The sequence below is a fragment of the Anomaloglossus baeobatrachus genome, chromosome 3 (assembly GCF_048569485.1).
Source record: "Anomaloglossus baeobatrachus isolate aAnoBae1 chromosome 3, aAnoBae1.hap1, whole genome shotgun sequence".
Lineage (NCBI taxonomy): Eukaryota > Metazoa > Chordata > Amphibia > Anura > Aromobatidae > Anomaloglossus > Anomaloglossus baeobatrachus.
Window position 1 is genome coordinate 680,350,887 of NC_134355.1, and position 27,483 is coordinate 680,378,369.

Genomic DNA, 27,483 nt, shown 5'->3' on the forward strand with positions numbered 1-27,483 from the left:
AACCTCAATATGGGAGGGGGGAATGGAAAACAAATTCCATCATGGTACTTTGATCAATTGAAAATCGTATGTGATGCTTCTGTGCCCTTTTTGACAATAAGCAGGTAATGGTCCTATGTCAATTCCACTTATATAAAGCAGGCTCAAGTGCTGAGCCAGTACCATACATGCCAAGTGCCATCTGTGTAATACAGCCTGCACCTTCATCTAACAGCAGAGATCAGAGCTAAGGAGTCAGTCAGGCTCTGACATCTGGATTTAAAGGGGTTTTCCCACAAATAAAGTTAATTTTAATCAATAGATATTGGAATAATAAGTTCCACAATTGGATGTGTTTATCTCAGCACAGGAACTTTTTTTTAATCTTTTATATATGTGCCCTTGCTATGTACTGTGTAATGGCTGTGTCTGACCGTACAGGGACATGGTCTGATCATACCACATCTCCTGGGCCGAGGAGGAAGAAAAAAAAGTATACAGACATTACAGCACAGGATCACAAATAATTATTTATTTGAGGTAAAACATTTTTTAAAAAACGGCAGGGAAATGTTTTACCCCACAAACAGGCAGGGAAATGTTTTACCCCACAAACAGGCAGGGAAATGTTTTACCCCACAAACAGGCAGGGAAATGTCTTACCCCACACGCAGGCTGGGAAATGTCTTACCCCACACGCAGGCAGGGAAATGTTTTACCCCACACGCAGGCAGGGAAATGTTTTACCCCACAAACAGGCTGGGAAATGTTTTACCCCACACGCAGGCTGGGAAATGTTTTACCCCACAAACAGGCTGGGAAATGTTTTACCCCACACGCAGGCTGGGAAATGTTTTACCCCACACGCAGGCTGGGAAATGTTTTACCCCACACGCAGGCTGGGAAATGTTTTACCCCACACGCAGGCAGGGAAATGTTTTACCCCACACGCAGGCAGGGAAATGTTTTACCCCACACGCAGGCAGGGAAATGTTTTACCCCACACGCAGGCAGGGAAATGTTTACCCCACACACAGGCAGGGAAATGTTTTACCCTACACGCAGGCTGGGAAATGTTTTACCCCCACAAGCAGACAGGGAAATGTTTTACCCCCACAAGCAGGCAGGGAAATGTTTTACCCCCACAAGCAGGCAGGGAAATGTTTTACCCCCACAAGCAGGCAGGGAAATGTTTTACCCCCACAAGCAGACAGGGAAATGTTTTACCCCCACAAGCAGGCAGGGAAATGTTTTACCCCCACAAGCAGGCAGGGAAATGTTTTACCCCCACAAGCAGGCAGGGAAATGTTTTACCCCCACAAGCAGGCAGGGAAATGTTTTACCCCCACAAGCAGGCAGGGAAATGTTTTACCCCCACAAGCAGGCAGGGAAATGTTTTACCCCCACAAGCAGGCAGGGAAATGTTTTACCCCCACAAGCAGGCAGGGAAATGTTTTACCCCCACAAGCAGGCAGGGAAATGTTTTACCCCCACAAGCAGGCAGGGAAATGTTTTACCCCCACAAGCAGGCAGGGAAATGTTTTACCCCCACAAGCAGGCAGGGAAATGTTTTACCCCCACAAGCAGGCAGGGAAATGTTTTACCCCACACGCAGGCAGGGAAATGTTTTACCCCACACGCAGGCAGGGAAATGTTTTACCCCCACATCGCAGGCAGGGAAATGTTTTACCCCCACATCGCAGGCAGGGAAATGTTTTACCCCCACAAGCAGGCAGGGAAATGTTTTACCTCCACAAGCAGGCAGGGAAATGATTTACCCCCACAAGCAGGCAGGGAAATGTTTTTACCCCCACAAGCAGGCAGGGAAATGTTTTTACCCCCACAAGCAGGCAGGGAAATGTTTTTACCCCCCACAAGCAGGCAGGGAAATGTTTTACCTCACAAACAGGCAGGGAAATGTTTTAACCCACAAGCAGGCAGGGAAATGTTTTACCCCCCCCCCCCCCCCACAAGCAGGGAAATGTTTTACCCCCCCAAAAGCAGGCAGGGAAATGTTTTACCTCACAAAAAGAATTAGCTTTTATCCTGTGCTGTTATCTGTATACTCTCTTTTGCGTTAATAAAAACATCAGAAAAAGAGGGAAGAAAATATGAAAGCCCTGGTGCAGCTCCATTAATGGAAGAATAAAAAGTAATGGCAATGTAAAGAAGGGAAGGAAAGAAGAAAAGCACAAAAATGAAAAATCGCTTTATAGTGAAGGGGTTAATACATTCGCTCCCAAAAAAAAATGCCCCACCACATTGCACACTGTGTGTGGTATTTCAGTTCTTCCGCATTCTCTTCGGTGGAGCTGATCTGCAGTACCGTACACAACCTGAGGATTGGTGTGGCGCTGTTTTTGGAGGATATCAGCTTTCTTTTATTAATACTCAGCAATCGCTGATCAAACAAATATTAAGGAGAAGGGGCAGAGTATGGGGTGCAAGGAGGAAATGCCGACCAACCACTTTGCAATAACCCAGGGTATAAGGATACCAGAGGAGGGCAGCATTCACAATAATCCGATTTTAGGACGAGATCTGGGATTAGTTTAACCTTAGTAACACTGCCCCTTTAAGAATGTTTTTAGTGCCGCCAACCACTCCTCCAGTCCAATACTTTCATACTTTTTTTTTTTCCCTGACAGATCTGATGAGGAAACTGGATCACCCGCACATTGTGAAGCTGATCGGAATTATTGAAGAAGACCCCATCTGGATAGTGATGGAGCTGTACCCGTTTGGGGAGGTAATTAGATACAGAGGCCACAATAATGCCTGATAACACAGGTCTGCAAAGGCAAAAAGGTTTGGAAAAGTAAGATGTAATTTGTATATATTTTCAATCGCTGAGTACAGTAAAAATATTGAAAAAGTTTCATCACTCCGCCTAGATATCTCCGCCAGGGTCTAATCCACCTAGATAGCTCCACCAGGGTTTACTCCACCTGGATAGGTCCACCCGAGATCTCTCCGCCTAGATAGGTCCACCCGAGATCTCTCCGCCTAGATAGGTCCACCTGAGATCTCTCCGCCTAGATAGGTCCACCCAAGTCTTCTCTGGCGAGATTGGTCCAACAGGGTTTTCTCCGCCTAGAGAAGTCCGCCAGAGTCTTCTCCGCCTAGATGGGTCCACCCGGGTCTTCTCCGCCTAGATGGGTCCACCCGGGTCTTCTCCACCTAGATGGGTCCACCCGGATTTTCTCCGCCTAGATGGGTCCACCCGGATCTTCTCCGCCTAGATAGGTCCACCCGAGTCTTCTCTGGCGAGATTGGTCCAACAGGGTTTTCTCCGCCTAGAGAAGTCCGCCAGAGTCTTCTCCGCCTAGATGGGTCCACCCGGGTCTTCTCCGCCTAGATGGGTCCACCCGGGTCTTCTCCACCTAGATGGGTCCACCCGGATCTTCTCCGCCTAGATGGGTCCACCCGGATCTTCTCCGCCTAGATAGGTCCACCCGAGTCTTCTCTGGCGAGATTGGTCCAACAGGGTTTTCTCCGCCTAGAGAAGTCCGCCAGAGTCTTCTCCGCCTAGATGGGTCCACCCGGATCTTCTCCACCTAGATGGGTCCACCTGGATCTTCTCCGCCTAGATGGGTCCACCCGGATCTTCTCCGCCTAGATGGGTCCACCCGGATCTTCTCCGCCTAGATGGGTCCACCCGGATCTTCTCCGCCTAGATGGGTCCACCCGGATCTTCTCCGCCTAGATGGGTCCACCCGGATCTTCTCCGCCTAGATGGGTCCACCCGGATCTTCTCCGCCTAGATGGGTCCACCCGGATCTTCTCCGCCTAGATGGGTCCACCCGGATCTTCTCCGCCTAGATGGGTCCACCCGGATCTTCTCCGCCTAGATGGGTCCACGCGGGTCTTTTCCGCCTAGATAGGTCCACCTTCTCCACCATAATCTTGATAGTATCACACCACTGGGTTGCTGGTGCCAAAAACTAATTGGGTCATTGAATCAGATTTTTTGTTTTACTTTTTTTCTTTGTTCCGTTTTGCTGCCAGATGGAAATAGTCAACAATTTGCTGTTGACGGACCTTAGATCATTTTTGTTTGGTTTTAGCTTGCTTGAGTATCAAAAAAAGCTGAATATAATAAAAACTGAAGTCTTATAATATAGCAAACTAGATCAAAACACGTACAAAGGCATTCGGCAAGGGATGGGCTGCAATCCTGCGCTATTCACTGATTGATATAAACAGAGAAACTTGAGCAAAATGCTGAATAATGATCAATTTTTATTTAGAAAATCTTAAAGTGCATAGTGCAAACATTACACAAGGTTAAGTACATAAGATGGTGATAAAGGAGGAGAACGGGAGACATATGAAACCATTATCGGGTACAGACTAAGGTATTACCATGGTAGAAAACGCTCATATCTAATGCCTATAAATATTTATAAGAAGAGTGCCAGTGTAATACTACTGTATGTTCTGAGGATTTCGATAGCGTAGGGCAATGACAACAGAGACGAGTTCTTGGTACAAGATGTTATATAATATGTACACACGGTAGATACACAACGGGAATAAACACAGTAAAACAAACACACAAAACACTTTTACGCAACGGAGCGAAGGGGATTCCCGGGGCCACGCACCGGACTCCCCCAGGGAGACCACCAGAGCGAACCCCTGGACAGGGACTGTCCGGCAATCAACCCCGGAAGGCCTAAATGCGCAGCAGCCGGTACACAAGGGGCAAGTGGTATAGTCCAGGAGTGTCCGTACGGGATGATTGTCCAGCGTGGTTACGAACCGGGCAGAGTGCTGATCAAGACGGCAGACGGAGTCCGGGCACAGCTTGACGAAAACCGGGTATGGTCCAGAGTCGGTCGGTAGATTTCCAGGAGAATCCAAGGCAATCAGGAAGTAGAAACAGCAAAGCAGGAGCACACAGCAAGCAGTATACTCAGGCACTGGACTGGGCTGAGAGGCGGCCTTTTAAGCAGCTGGACAGGAAGTAGGGCAACAGAACCTTAAACTCCATGTTAACTGAGGGCAAGCTCATTCAAAAGAGAACTGGAAAACCTGGAAACCTGACATGACTCCCCCCCCCCAGAGACGGCCTCAGGACGGATCAGGGCCCGGCTTGTCCGGGAACCGTCGATGAAACTGAGCGATCTTCCGGGGAGCCCGAATGTTACCCACCGGTTCCCAGGAATCGTCCTCGGGGGCGTACCCCTGCCAACGTACCAGATATTGAAGCCGACGACGATGGAGCCGGGAGTCAATAATGTCCTCAACCACGAACTGCTCCTCGCCGTCGACCATCACAGGCGGAGGAGGAGGCACAACATGACCACGAAACGTATTAGGGGAGACAGGTTTGAGGAGAGACACATGAAAGACCGGGTGTACCTTTAGATGGTGCGGCAACCGTAGCCGACAGGCCACAGAGCTCACGATCCCGGTGATCTTAAACGGACCGATGAATTTTTGTCCCAGCTTCTGCGAAGGAACACCCAATCTCAGGTTTTTGGTGGATAACCATACAGAGTCCCCTACCTTATACATGGGTGCCGGTTTCCGGTGAGTGTCTGCCGACCTCTTGTAACGCTCCTGGGCCGTAGCCACAGTGTCCTTTAGAACCTCCAGATTCTGTCGAAGCTCTGTCAATCTGTCCTCCACCGCCGGCACCGAAACCGCAACCGGTGACCTAGGCAAAACATTCGGATGATAACCCAAGTTAGCAAAAAAGGGCGTTACCTTAGTGGAGCTGCTCTGAGTGTTGTTATAGGAGAACTCCGCCAACGGAAGCATCTTCAACCAATCGTCTTGGAGATGGCTGACATAACATCGAAGGTATTGTTCCAGGGTTTGATTCGTCCGTTCGGTTTGCCCATTTGTCTGAGGATGGTATGCAGAAGACAAACAGACATCAATCTGGAGTGCCGTACAAAAGCCCTTCCAGAACCTAGACGTGAACTGCACGCCCCGGTCAGAGATGATCTCGTCTGGTACCCCATGCAATCGGAATACGTTCTGGATAACCAAATCCACTGTCTCTGCGGCTGAGGGAAGACCGGTACACGGAATGAAGTGAGCAGCTTTAGTCAATCGATCCACCACCACTAAGATGGTATTGTGCCCGCCTGAGACTGGCAACTCCACAATAAAATCCATGGAGATAGACCCCCAAGGGCGAGATGGCACGGGTAACGGTTGGAGGAGTCCCGTAGGAGCCACACGAGGGACCTTGCACCGGGCACAAACCACGCATGAGTGGACATAGTCCTTCACATCCTTTAGACAGGTAGGCCACCAGAAAAAACGGCTCAGAAATTCCTGCGTCTTCTGTACCCCCCTATGACCAGCCAACACGGAGTCATGGACCAACTTGAGAACCCGAAGTCTTACGGTCTCCGGGACATAAATGTGTCGCTCTCTCAACCACACACCATTCCGAAGAACAAGAGTTACATCATTCGGGGGGGCAGCAAGAAATACGTCACCATCATAGGCCAGCTTGATGTCCTTCCACAAGTCCTGGTCCTGGATTACTCCAACGAAATTGGCATCCGATAACACGGTCTGAGACGGGGTTCCAGGCACGGAGTCCACGGCGTGGATTCGGGACAAGGCATCGGCTTTCCCATTACGTGAACCTGGACGGTATGTAACGACAAAATTGAATTGGTTAAGAAATAGGCTCCAACGGGCTTGCCGTGGAGACAGGCACCTGGCAGACTTAAGGAATTCCAGATTACGATGATCTGTGAGTACTATCACTTGCTGCGCGGCTCCCTGTAAGTGGTGTCTCCATTCCTTGAAAGCGGAAATAATCGCCAATAATTCCTTGTCCGCAATGTCATAGTTCCTTTCTGCAGGGGACAACCGTCGGGAAAAGAAAGCACACGGATGTAAGAGACTCTTGTCCCCAGTCCTTTGAGAAAGGATGGCCCCTAATGCGTAGTCGGAAGCGTCGACTTCCACGATAAAGGGAAGTGCGGGATTCGGATGTACCAATATAGGCGCTGAGGTAAAACAAACCTTGAGACGATGGAAGGCTTCCTGGGCCTGGGCGGACCACACAAACTTCTGTCCTTTCTTGGTTAACAGAGTGATGGGACGAACGATCTCTGAAAAATTACGGATAAAACGTCGGTAAAAGTTGGCAAAACCGACAAAGCGTTGTACCTCTTTGACGTTACCCGGTTCCGGCCAGTCCAGAATTGCTTGTATCTTGCCAGACTCCATGTTCAGTCCCTGAGGAGAGATGACATACCCTAAGAATTGTATCTGTGAGCAATGGAATTCGCATTTCTCCAGTTTAATGTACAGGTGATTTTCCCTCAGCCGGGTAAGTACGGTCTTGACGTGCTCCTGGTGTTCCTGTAGGGAATCAGAAAAGATTAGGATATCGTCCAGATAAATCACCATGAATAGGTCCATGATATCCCTAAAAATATCGTTAACTAGATGTTGGAAAGCCGCGGGAGCGTTACAAAGTCCAAAAGGCATCACTAGGTACTCAAAATGTCCATACCGACATCGGAACGCGGTCTTCCACTCGTCTCCGGGACGTATGCGAAGTAGATTATATGCCCCACGGAGATCCAATTTGGTGAATATCTTTGCCTGTTGGACCCTCTCCAATAGCTCAGGAATCAACGGTAACGGATACCGGTTCCGGATGGTTATTTTATTCAGTTCCCGGTAGTCAATACAGGGTCTCAGAGTCCCCTCTTTCTTTTTCACGAAAAAGATGGGTGCCCCTGCTGGTGAGGTAGACGGGCGAATAAATCCCTTGGCTAGGCTCTCCTCAATGTATTCTTTTAGTGCTTCTAGCTCAGGTGCCGCCAACGGGTAGACATGGCCAAACGGAATCTCCGCCCCTGGGAGTAAGTCTATGGGGCAATCATACGGTCTATGCGGGGGAAGCCGATCGGCTTTTCTTTTGTCGCATATGTCAGCTAAGTCATCATAAACCGGGGGTAGAACAGGTACCTGTACAGTGCCCTCCGCATTCGGTGTTACTGGAACCGGAACAGTTGGACTAATGGTCGGACCACTCTGCGGTGGGAAGGATATTTCCTTAGTTTCCCAATCGATGACCGGATTCGTAGACCGTAGCCACGGAATACCTAAAATAATCGGAAAATGAGGAGAGGAAATTATCATGAAAACAAGGGTCTCCTGCTGACCTGGCTTCATCACGCATTCTAGTGGTACTGTTTCCCGATCCACTGGTCCAGAGATTAACGGAGATCCGTCTACCGTCTCCATGGTAACCGGTGAGGATCTTTGCTGAGTCCGGATACCGTGTTTCCTGGCAAAAGAGGAGTCCATGAAATTTCCCCCTGCCCCAGAATCTATCATTGCAGAGGTAGGTATTAGATGCCCCTCCCACCGGATCTGAATGGGGAGCGAGCAATGGGTATATTTCCCTTCTGAGTCCTTCGGTGAGGTTGACATTACAGTCAAGGGAAATACCGCATCCAAGTGCCCACTTGCCTCAGAGATATCGGACTCTGCGTCCGTGTTGTCACACTCTGCCATGGCTGCCAATACCTTATTTGGGCGATTCGGACGTTTCGGGCAGTCTATCAAGAAATGATCCGATTGACCGCAATAGAAACACAAACGCTCACGGAGCCGGTGTTCGCGACGTTCGTTGGTCTCTCGCTTTTGCAGAGAGTCCACTTGCATAGGAACGTCCTCGGCCTCCCGTGGTGTCCTGAGAGCGGGTTCTCTAGAAGGAAACGCAAAGTTGTTTACACGGTTTACAGCTGCCCATTTTTCCTGTCTACGCTCCGTCAAGCGGGTATCAATACGCACACAGTGCTGGAGAAACAGTTCAAAATCCCCTGGAGATTTGGAACGAGCTAACTCGTCTTTGATGGTACCGGACAAACCCTTTCTGAAAACAGACAATAATGCATTGTTTCCCCAGTCGGTGTCTACCACTAACCTCCTGAACTCAGTGGCGTATTCAACGACAGAACGCTTTCCCTGACGTAAGGAAAGGAGAGCCGATTCAGCGGTAGCACGGCGATTCGGATCATCAAACATTTGCGCCATTGCGTTCAGAAAATCATCTAGGTGATTTAAACGGATGTCCCGATTCTCTATCATAGGATTAGCCCAAGCCAGTGCTCGTGAGGTTAATAACATGATTATACATAACACTTTGGACCGGTCAGAACGGTAATAATCAGCATGTACATCAAAAAACAGTATACATTGGTTCACAAATCCACGAAACTGACTACGATCACCATTGAAACGGAATGGGGGTAACCTAGGCATACCGGCAGCTGATACGGACGTAGTGGGGACGGCTTCCTGAGCCTCCACTCTGACTTGCAAATCCTGAATAGCCGGACCCAGTACCTGGTGATCATGGCCCAGCTGTGCCTCCACATCTCTGAGTTTAGTTTGTACCGCCTCCATCTCCTGCTGCAGGGAGTTAATCATGGAGAAGAGCTGATCTACTCGTGTCTCAGTCATTGCCCCAGCGAAATCCTCTTATGGCCTGAGTATAATGTAATACTACTGTATGTTCTGAGGATTTCGATAGCGTAGGGCAATGACAACAGAGACGAGTTCTTGGTACAAGATGTTATATAATATGTACACACGGTAGATACACAACGGGAATAAACACAGTAAAACAAACACACAAAACACTTTTACGCAACGGAGCGAAGGGGATTCCCGGGGCCACGCACCGGACTCCCCCAGGGAGACCACCAGAGCGAACCCCTGGACAGGGACTGTCCGGCAATCAACCCCGGAAGGCCTAAATGCGCAGCAGCCGGTACACAAGGGGCAAGTGGTATAGTCCAGGAGTGTCCGTACGGGATGATTGTCCAGCGTGGTTACGAACCGGGCAGAGTGCTGATCAAGACGGCAGACGGAGTCCGGGCACAGCTTGACGAAAACCGGGTATGGTCCAGAGTCGGTCGGTAGATTTCCAGGAGAATCCAAGGCAATCAGGAAGTAGAAACAGCAAAGCAGGAGCACACAGCAAGCAGTATACTCAGGCACTGGACTGGGCTGAGAGGCGGCCTTTTAAGCAGCTGGACAGGAAGTAGGGCAACAGAACCTTAAACTCCATGTTAACTGAGGGCAAGCTCATTCAAAAGAGAACTGGAAAACCTGGAAACCTGACAGCCAGGTAAATCACTGAAGATCCCAAAACAGAAAAAAAATGGTAGATGGCAGGGGTTTGCCCTATTGTGTAAGGAACCATATAACACACTGTGAGCATCACCTTCTACGTTCCCCCGGCCAGCGATCTGCTAAACGTTGCGAAACGTACGTCGGGCTCCCTTCCACCACCGGACCTTGGTAATGCTTTTGCACTATGCACTTTTATTTTTCGCTCATGCCAGACATTTTACTTAATTCCGGGCACATCCCTTTGATCCCTCACAGTGTGTTATTTGGTTCCTTACACAATAGAGCAAACCTCTATTTTTTCTGTTTTGGGATCTTCAGTGATTTACCTGGCACGCTTCTTATAAATATTTATAGGCATTAGATTTGAGCGTTTTCTACCATGGTAATACCTTAGTCTGTACCCGATAAAGGTTTCATTTTGTCCCCTGTTCTCCTCCTTTATCACCATCTTATGTTCTTAACCTTGTGTAATGTTTGCACTATGCACGTTAAGATTTTCTAAATAAAAATTGATCGTTATTCAGCATTTTGCTCAAGTTTCTCTGTTTATATCCTGTATTGATGAGCTGCTTTTAGCCAGTTGTGTGTGTCCCACACTGGCTTTTTTGTGAGTTTTTCTGATGGAATTTAAACTTCTCTATTCACTGATTGCCCAGACGTACTGCACAAGTGTCAGCTACATATGCCGCTGGTTTGGTTATTTTATTTTAATGTGCTGCTCTTCAGGACTGTATACAGATTTATAGAGACTTGTATGAAAAATATAAGATTGATTATCAGAAGTGCTGATCTGATCAGAGGTAATATCATCATCAATGGTCTCTCCGCAGCTCGGGCAGTACCTGGAGAAGCACAAGAACACCCTGCAGGTCCTCACCATGATCCTGTACTCGCTGCAGATCTGCAAAGCTCTGGCCTATCTGGAAGGAATCAGCTGTGTCCACAGGTAATGGAGAGCAGATTGTATTTACAGCACTGCAGTAATGCGATCCACAAGAAACACTCACCGCTGCCCCTAGTGGCTGTCTGATGTAATGACACAAATATCGAAGTCGTTATTTTTACTTGTACTTTTTTTTTTTTTTTCTTCATAAAATGAGCCTAAAAAATCCTGGTGGCATGAGAGGTACTTATAGTCGATAACTTTTTTTTTTTTTTAATGTGCTGTAGAAATAATAATAATAATATTAATAATATTTATTCACTTATATAGCGCTGTTAATTCCACAGCGCTTTACATATCAATTATAATCAAATCAATTATATATTTAGAAAAGACTGGCCAGATTAATCCAAGAAATAAATCCGTAAATTAAATGAGAAATGTAATCTGATTTTTTTTTTCATTCAGTTCCCAGGGATTAATGTCCTGAACGGTCGGGCTTAATGATCTTTTGTCCTACTGTGCAAAGGGCAGAGGGGGGAGGCTCCTGCTGCAGATAGTTTCTTACAGCTACACACAAAACAGTGAGGAGGATGATGAGGGGGCAGGGGCGGAACAATGAGGATCGTGACAGGGCCCGGGGGTGCAGGGGGGCTCCCCTAACCTAGCCCATGCTTCATCTGGATGTGTGTTCGAGGGCGCACTTCCAGCTGAGTTGCATCGCGGTGCAGAAACCCGTCAGGTCCCTCCATGTTGATACACGCTGCTGGCCAAACAGAAGTCAAAAGCTTTCATTGGCGTCACCATGACTGAGGCGGTGCATGACAATGACGTCATATGTTGTAATAGCATGGAAACCTATGAAAACTGCCAACCACTGTGGGCCAGCTATAGAGGAGGAAGATGCACAATGTGGGAGGTGGTGAGGGGAACTTATATACCAGGAGGTGGACATTATATACCATGAAGGGCTCAGGAGATGAACCGTATATACCAGCAGAGGAACAGTATAGATCAGGAGGTGCCCAGGAAAGGATCATATTTACCAGGAGGGGGACAGTATATACCAGGAGGTATCCAGGAGAGGAACATATATACTAGGAGGGTCCCAGGAAAGGATCATATCTACCAGGAGGGGGACAGTATATACCAGAAGGTATCCAGGAGAGGAACATATATACTAGAAGGGTCCCAGGAGAGGAACATATATACCAGGAGGGGGACAGTATATACCAGGAGAGGAACATATATACACCAGGAGGGGGGCAGTATACACCAGAAGGGTCCCAGGATGAGGGACATATTTACTAGGATGGGGGACATACAGTATATACCAGAATGGGGGGACATTACTACATAATGGGAGGGAGGGCAACTTGTATGTCTATATAGGATGTAGAATGCTAAATGTATACATACATCTGACCAATATGCGGGGATGAGGGGGCCCCCAAGACCCAAATTTTGCAGCGGAGCCCATTGAACTCTAGTTGTGCCATTGGGAGGGGGACATGCATAAAGGTAGAAATGCTGATGTATTTATATTTTCTTATTTCATTGCACATTTTCTGTGAAGTTTATACAATAACTTCATGGTGTAGTGGGCTTGTGCTTCTAAACAGAAGCCGATCAGAACAAGCAGAGCTTCACTGTAAAGCATGGTGGAGCAGAGTCTACGTTTGCATAGTAGGTGGCGTTAACACGGACAGGAGGAAGCGAGGGCATGGGGTTCCTGGAATTTTTACAATGTTTTTGGGAATTGTTATATTTCCAGGGTTTCTATAACATTGTATCTGCTCTCATAGGGACATCGCGGTCAGGAACATACTGGTGGCTTCCCATGAGTGCGTGAAGTTAGGAGATTTTGGACTCTCAAGGTACCTAGAAGAAGAGGAATATTATAAAGGTAGGTACTTGTGCCCATGCAGAGCTGTAATCATGATTCTGCCAGCGCTTGGTGCACCCCATAAATTGGAAACCCCAAGCGTAGCAAATCGCAAATTGATATGTGAAAGGACATGTCGGGTGATCACAACGGCAGGTTCCAAGGTTTGGAAGTTGGTGGGGTCCGAGCTACCTGATCGTACCAACACCAATGAAATCCAAATCCAGTGGACGTCCCCATTAACGAGACCTTCTTTGTGTTTTCGGCCTTGTTGCAGCCTCTGTAACCCGGCTCCCGATCAAGTGGATGGCTCCAGAGTCCATAAACTTCCGCCGCTTCACCTCGGCCAGTGACGTCTGGATGTTCGGTGAGACATTTCGGAACGTGGTGAAGGAGGAAAGGCTGCTCTCGGGTTCTTCTTATGTAAAAAAATATGTCTTTGCATCAGTGGGTGCTACATCCCAAAAACTGGTAGCACCCGGTCAACGGGATAAACCACGATGCAATGAGTTAGGACCCCTGTTGTGTGACAGATTGAACCCCAATACTTCTCTATAAGCAGGCTCATGGTCTTGTCAGACGGCGCCGGGGTCTCATTTCTGCCTTCTTTCCACTTTAGGGGTTTGCATGTGGGAGATCCTGTCCTACGGCAAGCAGCCATTCTTCTGGCTGGAGAACAAAGACGTGATCAGCGTCATCGAGAAAGGAGATCGACTTCCAAAGCCGGAAGTGTGCCCCCCGACTCTGTACACACTAATGACGAGGTGCTGGACCTACGACCTCTCCGAAAGACCCAAATTCACAGAGCTGGTCTGTAGCTTAAGGTAACAAGAAAAACATTGGGGGGGGGAGGGAACGGACAACTGCTCCGAGCACGTTTCTGCCCCAGGTGGTTGTCATTGTGAGTGGTCCCAAAAGCAAAACTGAATGTAGGAAGGAACCAGACCTTCATGGGTCTCCAAAAACTGATACTTGAGTTTTCTGGTTCCCTCTAGTCATCAATGTATGTGAAGGGAGAACTTAAGGGTGACACCTGCACACTGTTTTTAGTCTAATGATCAATGGCGTAACTAGAGTTCTATGGGCCCCGATGCAAAATTTTTACCCTCTGCCCTTCACCCCGCACAGCATGTTGGTCAGATGTACGGTATGTATGTGTATGTATACATTTAGGGATCTAAACCCTATAAAGACGTACAAGTTGCCCTCCCCATTATTTACTAATGTCCCCCATCCTGTTCTAATGTCCCCCATCCTGTTCTAATGTCACCCATCCTGATCTAATGTCCCCCATCCTGTTCTAATGTCCCCCATCCTGTTCTAATGTCCCCCATCCTGTTCTAATGTCCCCCATCCTGTTCTAATGTCCCCCATCCTGTTCTAATGTCCCCCATCCTGTTCTAATGTCCCCCATCCTGTTCTAATGTCCCCCATCCTGTTCTAATGTCCCCCATCCTGATCTAATGTCCCCCATCCTGATCTAGTGTCCCCCATCCTGTTCGAATGTCCCCATCCTGTTCTAATGTCCCCCATCCTGTTCTAATGTCCCCCATCCTGATCTAATGTCCCCCATCCTGTTCTAATGTCCCCCATCCTGTTCTAATGTCCCCCATCCTGTTCTAATGTCCCCCATCCTGTTCTAGTGTCCCCCATCCTGATCTAGTGTCCCCCATCCTGATCTAGTGTCCCCCATCCTGATCTAGTGTCCCCCATCCTGTTCTAGTGTCCCCCATCCTGTTCTAGTGTCCCCCATCCTGTTCTAGTGTCCCCCACCCTGTTCTAATGTCCCCCACCCTGTTCTAATGTCCCCCACCCTGTTCTAATGTCCCCCACCCTGTTCTAATGTCCCCCACCCTGTTCTAATGTCCCCCACCCTGTTCTAATGTCCCCCACCCTGTTCTAATGTCCCCCACCCTGTTCTAATGTCCCCCACCCTGTTCTAATGTCCCCCACCCTGTTCTAATGTCCCCCACCCTGTTCTAATGTCCCCCACCCTGTTCTAATGTCCCCCACCCTGATCTAATGTCCCCCACCCTGATCTAATGTCCCCCACCCTGATCTAATGTCCCCCACCCTGATCTAATGTCCCCCACCCTGATCTAATGTCCCCCACCCTGATCTAATGTCCCCCACCCTGATCTAATGTCCCCCACCCTGATCTAATGTCCCCCACCCTGATCTAATGTCCCCCACCCTGATCTAATGTCCCCCACCCTGATCTAATGTCCCCCACCCTGATCTAATGTCCCCCACCCTGATCTAATGTCCCCCACCCTGATCTAATGTCCCCCACCCTGATCTAATGTCCCCCACCCTGATCTAATGTCCCCCACCCTGATCTAATGTCCCCCACCCTGATCTACTGTCCCCCACCCTGATCTACTGTCCCCCACCCTGATCTAATGTCCCCCACCCTGATCTAATGTCCCCCACCCTGATCTAATGTCCCCCACCCTGATCTAATGTCCCCCACCCTGATCTAATGTCCCCCACCCTGATCTACTGTCCCCCACCCTGATCTAATGTCCCCCACCCTGATCTACTGTCCCCCACCCTGATCTACTGTCCCCCACCCTGATCTAATGTCCCCCACCCTGATCTAATGTCCCCCACCCTGATCTAATGTCCCCCACCCTGATCTACTGTCCCCCACCCTGATCTACTGTCCCCCACCCTGATCTACTGTCCCCCACCCTGTTCTACTGTCCCCCACCCTGTTCTACTGTCCCCCACCCTGTTCTACTGTCCCCCACCCTGTTCTACTGTCCCCCACCCTGATCTAATGTCCCCCACCCTGATCTAATGTCCCCCACCCTGATCTAATGTCCCCCACACTGATCTAATGTCCCCCACCCTGATCTACTGTCCCCCACCCTGATCTACTGTCCCCCACCCTGATCTACTGTCCCCCACCCTGTTCTACTGTCCCCCACCCTGTTCTACTGTCCCCCACCCTGTTCTACTGTCCCCCACCCTGTTCTACTGTCCCCCACCCTGTTCTACTGTCCCCCACCCTGTTCTACTGTCCCCCACCCTGTTCTACTGTCCCCCACCCTGTTCTACTGTCCCCCACCCTGTTCTACTGTCCCCCACCCTGTTCTTATGCCCCCCATCCTGTTCTTATGCCCCCCATCCTGTTCTACTGTCCCCCACCCTGTTCTTATGCCCCCCACCCTGTTCTTATGCCCCCCATCCTGTTCTACTGTCCCCCACCCTGTTCTACTGTCCCCCACCCTGTTCTACTGTCCCCCACCCTGTTCTACTGTCCCCCATCCTGTTCTTATGCCCCCCATCCTGTTCTACTGTCCCCCACCCTGTTCTTATGCCCCCCACCCTGTTCTTATGCCCCCCATCCTGTTCTACTGTCCCCCATCCTGTTCTACTGTCCCCCACCCTGTTTTTATGCCCCCCTTCTGGTATAAATGTACACCATCCTGGTAGATTATTATTATTATTTATTATTATAGCGCCATCAATTCCATGGCGCTTTACATGTGAAATGGGTATACATAATAGGGACAAGTACAATAATCATAAACAATACAAGACACAGACTGGTACAGGAGGATAGAGGTCCCTGCCCACGAGGGCTCAGTGTCTACAAGAGATAGGTGAGGATACAGTAGGTTAGGGTAGAGCTGGTTGTTCGGCGTTATATCAGTCTGAGGGTTACGGCAGGTTGTAGGCTTGTCGGAAGAGGTGGGTCTTCAGGTTCCTTTTGAAGCCTGTCAAGGTAGGTGAGAGTCTGATATGTTGTGGTAGATCATTCCAGAGTATGCGGGAGGCACAGGAGAAATCTTGGATGCGATGGTGGGAAGAGGAGATGAGAGAGGAGTAGAGAAGGAGATCTTGTGAGGATCTGAGGTTGCGTGCAGGTACCGGGAGACTACGTCACAGATGTAAGGAGGAGACAGGTTGTGCATGGCTTTGTACGTCATTGTTAGTGTTTTGAATTGGAGTCGTTGGGCAATGGGACGCGCAATATATGACACGCCCACAGGATCGGGGGGCTACCAGTCACCGGATCGTGGTTCTTCTCCTGGGTCACCGTGGTGGCCTTGCCCGGTTCCGTGACCCCATTCAGTGTCAATAAAGCTTTGGGGATGGGGGTAGTTGTTCGTGACGCCACCTCTGGTGCGCGGCCAGTAATTAGCAGCCGCTGCGATTGTTTTCCTCTTCTGGGTCGGATGGTGACGCAGCTCGGGTGTTTAAGCTCTGCTTCAGCACAGGTAGAGCTAGGCCCCAGGGACGACGATGGTGGTAGTAGTACTCGCCTATGGCACAGGGGCGCGATGGTGAGGGCGCCGGCAATGATGGGATGACACAGAGGGCTCAGTTCAAGTTCTTTTTACTCACTGAAGTCACTCGGGTGAGGCGCAGTACCCTGTGGCGCTTGAAGCCTCAGGGGCGCCATATATATGTCCCCCATTCTTTGCAACATCCTGGGATATATGACCCCATCCTGGTAAAAGATGTCCCCCAATCCAGGTATCCATGCCCCCCCAATCCAGGTAACTGTCCCCCCAATCCATGTATCTGCCCACCCCCCCAATTGATGTATCTGCCCACCCCGATGTATCTATGTACCCCCCCCTCCAATCCAGGTATCTATGTCCCTTAATCCATTATGTATATGTCCCCCATCCTGGTATAAATGTCTTCATCTTGGGCCCTACTGGAATATACTGTCCCCCTCCTGGTATATAGTGTCCCCCTTCTGGACCCCTCCTGGTATATACTGTCCACCCCTGGGCTCCTACTGGTATATACTGTCCACACCTGGGCTCCAACAGATATATACCGTCCTCCTCCTGGGCTCCTACTGGTATATACTGTCCCCCACCTGGTATCTGTCCCCCTACTGGTATATACTGTCCCCCACCTGGTATCTGTCCCCCTACTGGTATATACTGTCCCCATCCTAGTAAATATGTCTCTGTTCTGTCTAACGCAAAAAAAATCAAACCTTGTACTCCCCCTCCCTGGCTACCAAGTTGCGCGGCGTCCTTCTCCATAGCCAACGCTCACATCCAGCTGAAGCAGGGGCTGGGGTCAGCAGGGCCCCTGAATCCCCAGGCCCGGTCACGATCCCTGCAACCACGATTGTTCTGCCCCTGCTAATGATACAAAACTACTTGTACTATGAGTTGACCACACGCGAATATTCTGGCCAATTTAATTTGGCGTGTTGGCACCTTCCAAGATGTCAAACGTCAAAGACACAAGCCACAAAAATCAGATCAAATGTGGTAAAGTCCATTTTATACGCAAGTTGGCAACTGTAATCCATGAAGAACTGTCCCAGGCGGCACCATCCATGGTGGCTTCAACAGTCATACCACCATTGCATTGGACTTTCATGGAACGTGGTCATCCTCAAGTTGGTGCTAGCCAAGCAATGGCGGCCATAATGAACCACAAATCTGAGGTCTTATTGAAATTATGGGCCAACACTGATTCTTATCGGTCATCTGATCTTTATTGATCCACTCAGGTCAAAAATAGATCTTGGATCTTCTACATCGCAACCTGTTGAAGATGACGTCCTCCAGATCTCTGAAACTTGCTCTTTCGTAAATTGCTCCTAGCTCAGCATCATATGAGGAGAGTCAGTCACCAGAAAGTGAGCGAGTTATTTACGAAGGTCGATGTAACAAGTTCTGGGTATGATTCAGGAGGAGACGTCTGACAGCGGTTGAATGCAGTGCACCATGGACGGTACTCCATAAATCCTCAGTACCGGAGTCAGGGAGCTGATCATACCGAGCTAGAATTACTGCCAGATCAAAATACCAAAATAAATAGCGTAATACATCTTCAAAAGCACAAAAAACGTCATCTACAACGGCGACTTCTACTATTTATAGCTGCGAAGTGAAGAGAGCGCTCAAGAAACGGACCCGGAGAGACTGATGGCTGCGGTGACACAAGGATGGATGTCACCAGCACCGGCCGAGACTCTGCACACAGCAACGCTGTTACCAAAAACATTACCATAAAGCATTATAGCAGTTATATTCTTGTACATAGGAGCAGTATTATAGTAGTTATATTCTTGTACATAGGGGCAGTATTATAGCAGTTATATTCTTGTACATAGGGGGCAGTATTATAGTAGTTATATTCTTGTACATAGGAGCAGTATTATAGTAGTTATATTCTTGTACATAGGGGCAGTATTATAGCAGTTATATTCTTGTACATAGGGGGCAGTATTATAGTAGTTATATTCATGTACATAGGGGGCAGTATTATAGTAGTTATATTCTTGTACAAGGGGCAGTATTATAGTAGTTATATTCTTGTACATAGGGGGCAGTATTATAGTAGTTATATTCTTGTACATAGGGGGCAGTATTATAGTAGTTATATTCTTGTACATAGGGGGCAGTATTATAGTAGTTATATTCATGTACATAGGGGGCAGTATTATAGTAGTTATATTCTTGTACATAGGAGCAGTATTATAGTAGTTATATTCTTGTACATAGGAGCAGTATTATAGTAGTTATATCCATGTACATAGGGGGCAGTATTATAGTAGTTATATTCTTGTACATAGGGGGCAGTATTATAGTAGTTATATTCTTGTACATAGGGACAGTATTATAGTAGTTATATTCTTGTACATAGGGGGCAGTATTATAGTAGTTATATTCTTGTACATAGGGGGCAGTATTATAGTAGTTATATTCTTGTACATAGGGACAGTATTATAGTAGTTATATTCTTGTACATAGGGGCAGTATTATAGTAGTTATATTCTTGTACATAGGAGCAGTATTATAGTAGTTACTGCCTCTATGTACAGGAATATAACTATTATCATACTGCCCCTATGTACAAGAATATAACTACTATAATACTGCCCCTATGTACAAGAATATAACTACTATAATACTTCTCCTATGTACAAGAATATAACTACTATAATACTGCCCCCTATGTACAAGAATATAACTACTATAATACTGCCCCTATGTACAAGAATATAACTACTATAATACTTCTCCTATGTACAAGAATATAACTACGATAATACTGCCTCCTATGTACAAGAATATAACTACTATAATGCTGCCCCTATGTACAAGAATATAACTACTATAATACTGCCCCTAAGTACAAGAATATAACTACTATAATGCTGCCCCTATGTACAAGAATATAACTACTATAATACTGCCCCCTATGTACAAGAATATAACTACTATAATACTGCCCCTATATACAAGAATATAACTACTATAATACTGCCCCTATGTACAAGAATATAACTACTATAATACTGCCTCCTATGTACAAGAATATAACTACTATAATACTGCTCCCTTTGTACAGGAATATAACTACTATAATACTGCACCCTATGTACAAGAATATAACTACTATAATACTGCCTCTATGTACAGGAATATATTATAGTAGTTATATTCTTCTACATAGGGGCAGTATTATAGTAGTTATATTCTTGTACATAGGGTGCAGTATTATAGCAGTTATATTCTTGTACATAGGAGCAGTATTATAGTAGTTATATTCTTGTACATAGGGGGCAGTATTATAGTAGTTATATTCTTGTACATAGGAGCAGTATTATAGTAGTTATATTCTTGTACATAGGGGCAGTATTATAGTAGGTATATTCTTGTACATAGGAGGCAGTATTTTAGTAGTTATATTCTTGTACATAGGGGCAGTATTATAGTAGTTATATTCTTGTATATAGGGGGCAGTATTATAGTAGTTATATTCTTGTACATAGGAGGCAGTATTATAGTAGTTATTTTCTTGTATATAGGGGGCAGTATTATAGTAGTTATATTCTTGTACATAGGGGCAGTATTATAGTAGTTATATTCTTGTACATAGGGGGCAGTATTATAGTAGTTATATTCTTGTACATAGGGGGCAGTATTATAGTAGTTATATTCTTGAACATAGGAGGCAGTATTATAGTAGTTATATTCTTGTATATAGGGGCAGTATTATAGTAGTTATATTCTTGTACATAGGGGGCAGTATTATAGTAGTTATATTCTTGAACATAGGAGGCAGTATTATAGTAGTTATATTCTTGTATATAGGGGCAGTATTATAGTAGTTATATTCTTATACATAGGGGGCAGTATTATAGTAGTTATATTCTTGTACATAGGAGGCAGTATTATAGTAGTTATATTCTTGTACATAGGGGGCAGTATTATAGTAGTTATATTCCTGTACATAGAGGCAGTATTATAGTAGTTATATTCTTGTACATAGGGGCAGTATTATAGTAGTTATATTCTTGTACATAGGGTGCAGTATTATAGTAGTTATATTCTTGTACATAGGGGCAGTATTATAGTAGTTATATTCTTGTACATAGGGGCGGTATTATAGTAGTTATATTCTTGTACATAAGAGGCAGTATTATAGTAGTTATATTCTTGTACATAGGGGCAGTATTATAGTAGATATATTCTTGTACATAGGGGCAGTATTATAGTAGTTATTTTCTTGTATATAGGGGGCAGTATTATAGTAGTTATATTCTTGAACATAGGAGGCAGTATTATAGTAGTTATATTCTTGTATATAGGAGGCAGTATTATAGTAGTTATATTCTTGTATATAGGGGCAGTATTATAGTAGTTATATTCTTGTACATAGGGAGCAGTATTATAGTAGTTATATTCTTGTACATAGGAGGCAGTATTATAGTAGTTATATTCTTGTACATAGGGGGCAGTATTATAGTAGTTATATTCTTGAACATAGGAGGCAGTATTATAGTAGTTATATTCTTGTATATAGGGGCAGTATTATAGTAGTTATATTCTTGTACATAGGAGGCATTATTATAGTAGTTATATTCTTGTACATAGGGGGCAGTATTATAGTAGTTATAGTCTTGTACATAGGGGCAGTATTATAGTAGTTACATTCTTGTACATAGGGGCAGTATTATAGTAGTTATATTCTTGTACATAGGGGCAGTATTATAGTAGTTATAGTATGTACATAGGGGCAGTATTATAGTAGTTATATTCTTGTACATAGGGGAAGTATTATAGTAGTTATATTCTTGTACATAGGGGCAGTATTATAGTAGTTATATTCTTGTACATAGGAGGCAGTATTATAGTAGTTATATTCTTGTACATAGGGGCAGTATTATAGTAGTTATATTCTTGTACATAGGGGAAGTATTATAGTAGTTATATTCTTGTATATAGGGGCAGTATTATAGTAGTTATATTCTTGTACATAGGGGCAGTATTATAGTAGTTATATTCTTGTACATAGGAGGCAGTATTATAGTAGTTATATTCTTGTATATAGGGGGCAGTATTATAGTAGTTATATTCTTGTATATATTGGGCAGTATTATAGTAGTTATATTCTTGTACATAGGAGGCAGTATTATAGTAGTTATATTCTTGTACATATGGGGCAGTATTATAGTAGTTATATTCTTGTACATAGGGGGCAGTATTATAGTAGTTATATTCTTGTACATAGGAGGCAGTATTATAGTAGTTATATTCTTATACATAGGGGCAGTATTATAGTAGTTATATTCTTGTACATAGGGGGCAGTATTATAGTAGTTATATTCTTGTACATAGAGGGCAGTATTATAGTAGTTATATTCTTGTATATAGGGGCAGTATTATAGTAGTTATATTCTTGTACATAGGGGGCAGTATTATAGTAGTTATATTCTTGTACATAGGGGCAGTATTATAGTAGTTATATTCTTATACATAGGGGCAGTATTATAGTAGTTATATTCTTGTACATAGGAGGCAGCATTATAGTAGTTATATTCTTGTACATAGGGGGCAGTATTATAGTAGTTATATTCTTGTACATAGGGGTAGTATTATAGTAGTTATATTCTTGTACATAGGGGCAGTATTATAGTAGTTATATTCTTGTACATAGGGGGCAGTATTATAGTAGTTATATTCTTGTACATAGGGGCAGTATTATAGTAGTTATATTCTTGTACATAGGAGCAGTATTATAGTAGTTATATTCTTGTACATAAGAGGCAGTATTATAGTAGTTATATTCTTGTACATAGGGGGCAGTATTATAGTAGTTATATTCTTGTACATAGGGGCAGTATTATAGTAGTTATATTCTTGTACATAGAAGCAGTATTAGGCTATGTGCGCACGTTGCGTACAAGCCCTGCAGAAATTTCTGCAGCGATCTGAAGAGCACATGTGCGCTTTAGATCGCTGCAGAAATGTCCGTAGTGAGCGCCGATTCCATGCGCTCTGCCTGCAGCTCCTGCCATAGACAGAGCAGGAGCTGCCGGCAAAGCGCAGGAAAGAAGTGACATGTCACTTCTTTTTGCGCAGCGCTTCGGCAGTAGCCGAAGCGCTGCGCACTGAGACGCCACGTGCGCACGGCCCCTGCACAATCTCCATAGACTGTGCAGGGGCCGCAGGACGCATGCAGTTACGCTGCGCTACAAAGCGCAGCGTAACTGCATGTTTTTACGCAACGTGCGCACATAGCCTTATAGTAGTTATATTCTTGTACATAGGGGCAGTATTATAGTAGTTATATTCTTGTACATAGGGGGCAGTATTATAGTAGTTATATTCTTGTACATAGGGAGCAGTATTATAGTAGTTATATTCTTGTATATAGGGGGCAGTATTATAGTAGTTATATTCTTGTACATAGGGGGCAGTATTATAGTAGTTATATTCTTGTATATAGGGGCAGTATTATAGTAGTTATATTCTTGTACATAGGGGGCAGTATTATAGTAGTTATATTCTTGTATATAGGGGCAGTATTATAGTAGTTATATTCTTGTACATAGGGGGCAGTATTATAGTAGTTATATTCTTGTATATAGGGGGCAGTATTATAGTAGTTATATTCTTGTACATAGGAGGCAGTATTATAGTAGTTATATTCTTGTACATAGGGGGCAGTATTATAGTAGTTATATTGTTGTACATAGGGGGCAGTATTATAGTAGTTATATTCTTGTACATAGGAGCAGTATTATAGTAGTTATATTCTTGTACATAGGAGCAGTATTATAGTAGTTATATTCTTGTATATAGGGGCAGTATTATAGTAGTTATATTCTTGTGGTTAGTGGGAAGCATTATAAGTGTTACACACATAGGAGCAGTATATTTGTAAAATGTGTACTTATTTGCGGTGGTTGTTACTATTTTTCTTTCTGAATCTACAGTGATATCTATCAGACGGAAAAAGAGATTGCAAAGGATAAAGAAAGGAATAACCGACAACGTCCCCCTAAAATCATTGAACCAGTTCAACCTCAGGAGCCTCCTCCGAAGGTACATTATATTTTATAAAACCTTCCATATATTTGCTACTTTTTGCGTTCCTTACATTATGTATTCTATTATTGTTACCTCCAGAGCTGTAATCCTACTTCTGCTGGATTCCAGTTAGCTCTCAGGCTGCAGGGCCTCGTCTCTACCTGTAGCTTTCTGTTAATGCTTTTATAGATTATTTTATGCCTCTCGTCTTTACGGTCCCTATACACATAAAGGTTGGCTGAACCTGCGGAGTACCTGATATGTACTGGGACCGCCATATAACGTCACTATATGAATAGAATACCAGATTTCCATGTGACCTCAAATAAAAATGCAAAACCATGTCCTCTCTCCTGCAGCCGAGCCGCCCGAAATACAAAGCGGCAGCACCCGGGAACCTACTGACACCAAGTCTGCAATTCCAGGTAAGCGGCCATTACAGCCGGCGCCCCCTTCTGGCACTTTCAGCAATATTTAAGTTCTAGGGGGTCCCAGATTTTACAACATTTACATTAATACTTTCATAATAGAATATGTAATTGGTGACATTAGGGAAGTTGTATCTCATGTCTTGATAGTAACTCGGGCTCTGAACTATTATCTCATGGTCTGGTCAGAGATATGGCTCTGTTCCTTGTTCCTGCACTACACGAATAAATAATCATTACAATCCCTATCTTTACAACCCATCAAAGGGTTAAAAGACAAATCTCAAATCATCTCAAATCTCTGAGCTCTAGCTTTCTCTGACATATCATCTCAGATTTTTGTTCTTACCTGACATAGTTTGTGAAATTTTTGATCTTCTGTGACATATTGTAGGGGATCTTTATCCTTCTGTGATGTTATTTTAGATCTTTCATCCTACCTGACCTCTTATGGGAGATATTTGATCTTCTGTAACATTTTCAGATCTTTTACTTTACGATATATTTTGGGAGATCTTTGATCTTCTGCAACATATTGTCTCTGACCTTTGATCTTCTGTGACATATTGTAGGAGATCTTTATCCCTCTGTGACATTAATTTTAGATATTTCTTCTTCCCTGACCTATTATGGGAGATCTTTGATTGTTTGCGACATCATCTCTGATCTTTGTTCTTCTGTGACATATTATCTCTGATCTTTGTTCTTCTGTGACATATTATCTCTGATCTTTGTTCTTCTGTGACATATTATCTCTGATCTTTGTTCTTCTGTGACATATTATCTCTGATCTTTGTTCTTCTGTGACATATTATCTCTGATATTTGATCTTCTGTGACATATTATCTCTAATCTTTGTTCTTCTGTGACATATTATCTCTGATCTTTGTTCTTCTGTGATATATTGTCTCTGATCTTTGTTCTTCTGTGACATAATATATCACAGAAGATCAGAGATAATATGTCACAGAAGAACAAAGATCAGAGATAATATATCACAGAAGATCAGAAATATATCACAGAAGATTAGAGATGTCACAGAAGAACAAAGATCAGAGACAATATATCACAGAAGAACAAAGATCAGAGATATGTCACAGAATAACAAAGATCAGAGATCATATATCACAGAAGATCAGAGATATGTCACAGAAGAACAAAGATCAGAGATAATATATCACAGAAGATCAGAAATATATCACAGAAGATTAGAGATATGTCACAGAAGAACAAAGATCAGAGACAATATATCACAGAAGAACAAAGATCAGAGATATGTCACAGAAGAACAAAGATCAGAGATCATATATCACAGAAGATCAGAGATATGTCACAGAAGAACAAAGATCAGAGATAATATATCACAGAAGATCAGAAATATATCACAGAAGATTAGAGATATGTCACAGAAGAACAAAGATCAGAGACAATATATCACAGAAGAACAAAGATCAGAGATATGTCACAGAAGAACAAAGATCAGAGATCATATATCACAGAAGATCAGAGATATGTCACAGAAGAACAAAGATCAGAGATTTGTCACAGAAGAACAAAGATCAGAGATAATATATAACAGAAGATCCGAGATAATATGTCGCAGAAGAACAAAGATCAGAGATAAAATATCACAGAAGATCAGAGATATGTCACAGAAGAACAAAGATCAGAGACAATATATCACAGAAGAACAAAGATAATATCTCTGATCTTTGTTCTTCTGTGGCATTATCTCTGATCTTCTGTGTCATATTCTCTCTGATCTTTATTCTTCTGTGACCTGTTGTAGTGGCTCTTTATCCTTCTGTGACATTATTTTAGATTTTTCTTCTTACCTGGCCTACTATGGGAGATCTTTGCTCATTAGTAACATGATCTTAGATCTTTAATTTTACAAAATATTTTGCAAGATCTTTGATCTTCTGTGGCATATTATCTCTGATCTTTGATATTCTGTGACATAATGTAGGAGATCTTTATTGTACTGTGATATTTTAGCTCTTTCCTCTTACTTGACCTATGGGAGGTCTTTGATCTTCTCTAATATTATCTCAGGTCTCTCATTTTACAACATATTTTGGGAGATCTTTGAGCTTCTGCGACATTTTGTAGGAGATCTTTATCCTTCTGTGACATTATTTTAGCTTTCTTTTTACTAGACCTCTTATGGGAGATCTTTGATAGATACTCATTACCTCAGTTTCTTTATCTTACGTGACATATTATCTCTGATCTTTGATCTTCTGTGATGTTATCTCTGATCTTTGATCTTCTGTGACATATTGTAGGAGATCTTTCTTTCTGTGACATTATTTTAGATCTTTCTTCTTACCAGACCTATTATGGGAGATCTTTGACCTTCTGTGACATTACCTCAGTTTCTTTATCTTATGTGACATATTATCTCTGATCTTTGATCTTCTGTGACATATCTTTGATCTTCTGTGACCTATTGTAGGAGATTTTTAGCCTTCTGTGACATTATTTTAGATCTTTCTTCTTACCAGACCTATTATGGGAGGTCTTTGACCTTCTGTGACATTATCTCAGTTTCTTTATGTGACATATTATCTCTGATCTTTGATCTTCTGTGACATATTGTCTCTGATCTTTGATCTTCTGTGACATTATCTTTGATCTTCTGTGACATTATCTTTGATCTTCTGTGACATATCTCTGATCTTTGATCTTCTGTGGCATATTATCTCTGATCTTTGATCTTCTGTGACATATTGTAGGAGATCTTTCTTTCTGTGACATTATTTTAGATCTTTCTTCTTACCAGACCTATTATGGGAGATCTTTGACCTTCTGTGACATTACCTCAGTTTCTTTATCTTATGTGACATATTATCTCTGATCTTT

General features: G+C 44.4%; 1 protein-coding gene across 1 annotated transcript in view; it reads left to right on the plus strand.

Annotated features, from left to right (window-relative positions):
- Positions 1 to 27,483, plus strand: part of PTK2B (protein tyrosine kinase 2 beta) — a 188,408-nt gene that overhangs the window by 119,553 nt on the left and 41,372 nt on the right. The window contains 7 exon segments of the mRNA XM_075341629.1: positions 2,628 to 2,728; positions 10,944 to 11,059; positions 12,802 to 12,902; positions 13,159 to 13,248; positions 13,501 to 13,705; positions 24,097 to 24,205; positions 24,550 to 24,615. Of these exon segments, the coding sequence (XP_075197744.1) occupies positions 2,628 to 2,728; positions 10,944 to 11,059; positions 12,802 to 12,902; positions 13,159 to 13,248; positions 13,501 to 13,705; positions 24,097 to 24,205; positions 24,550 to 24,615 (788 nt within the window).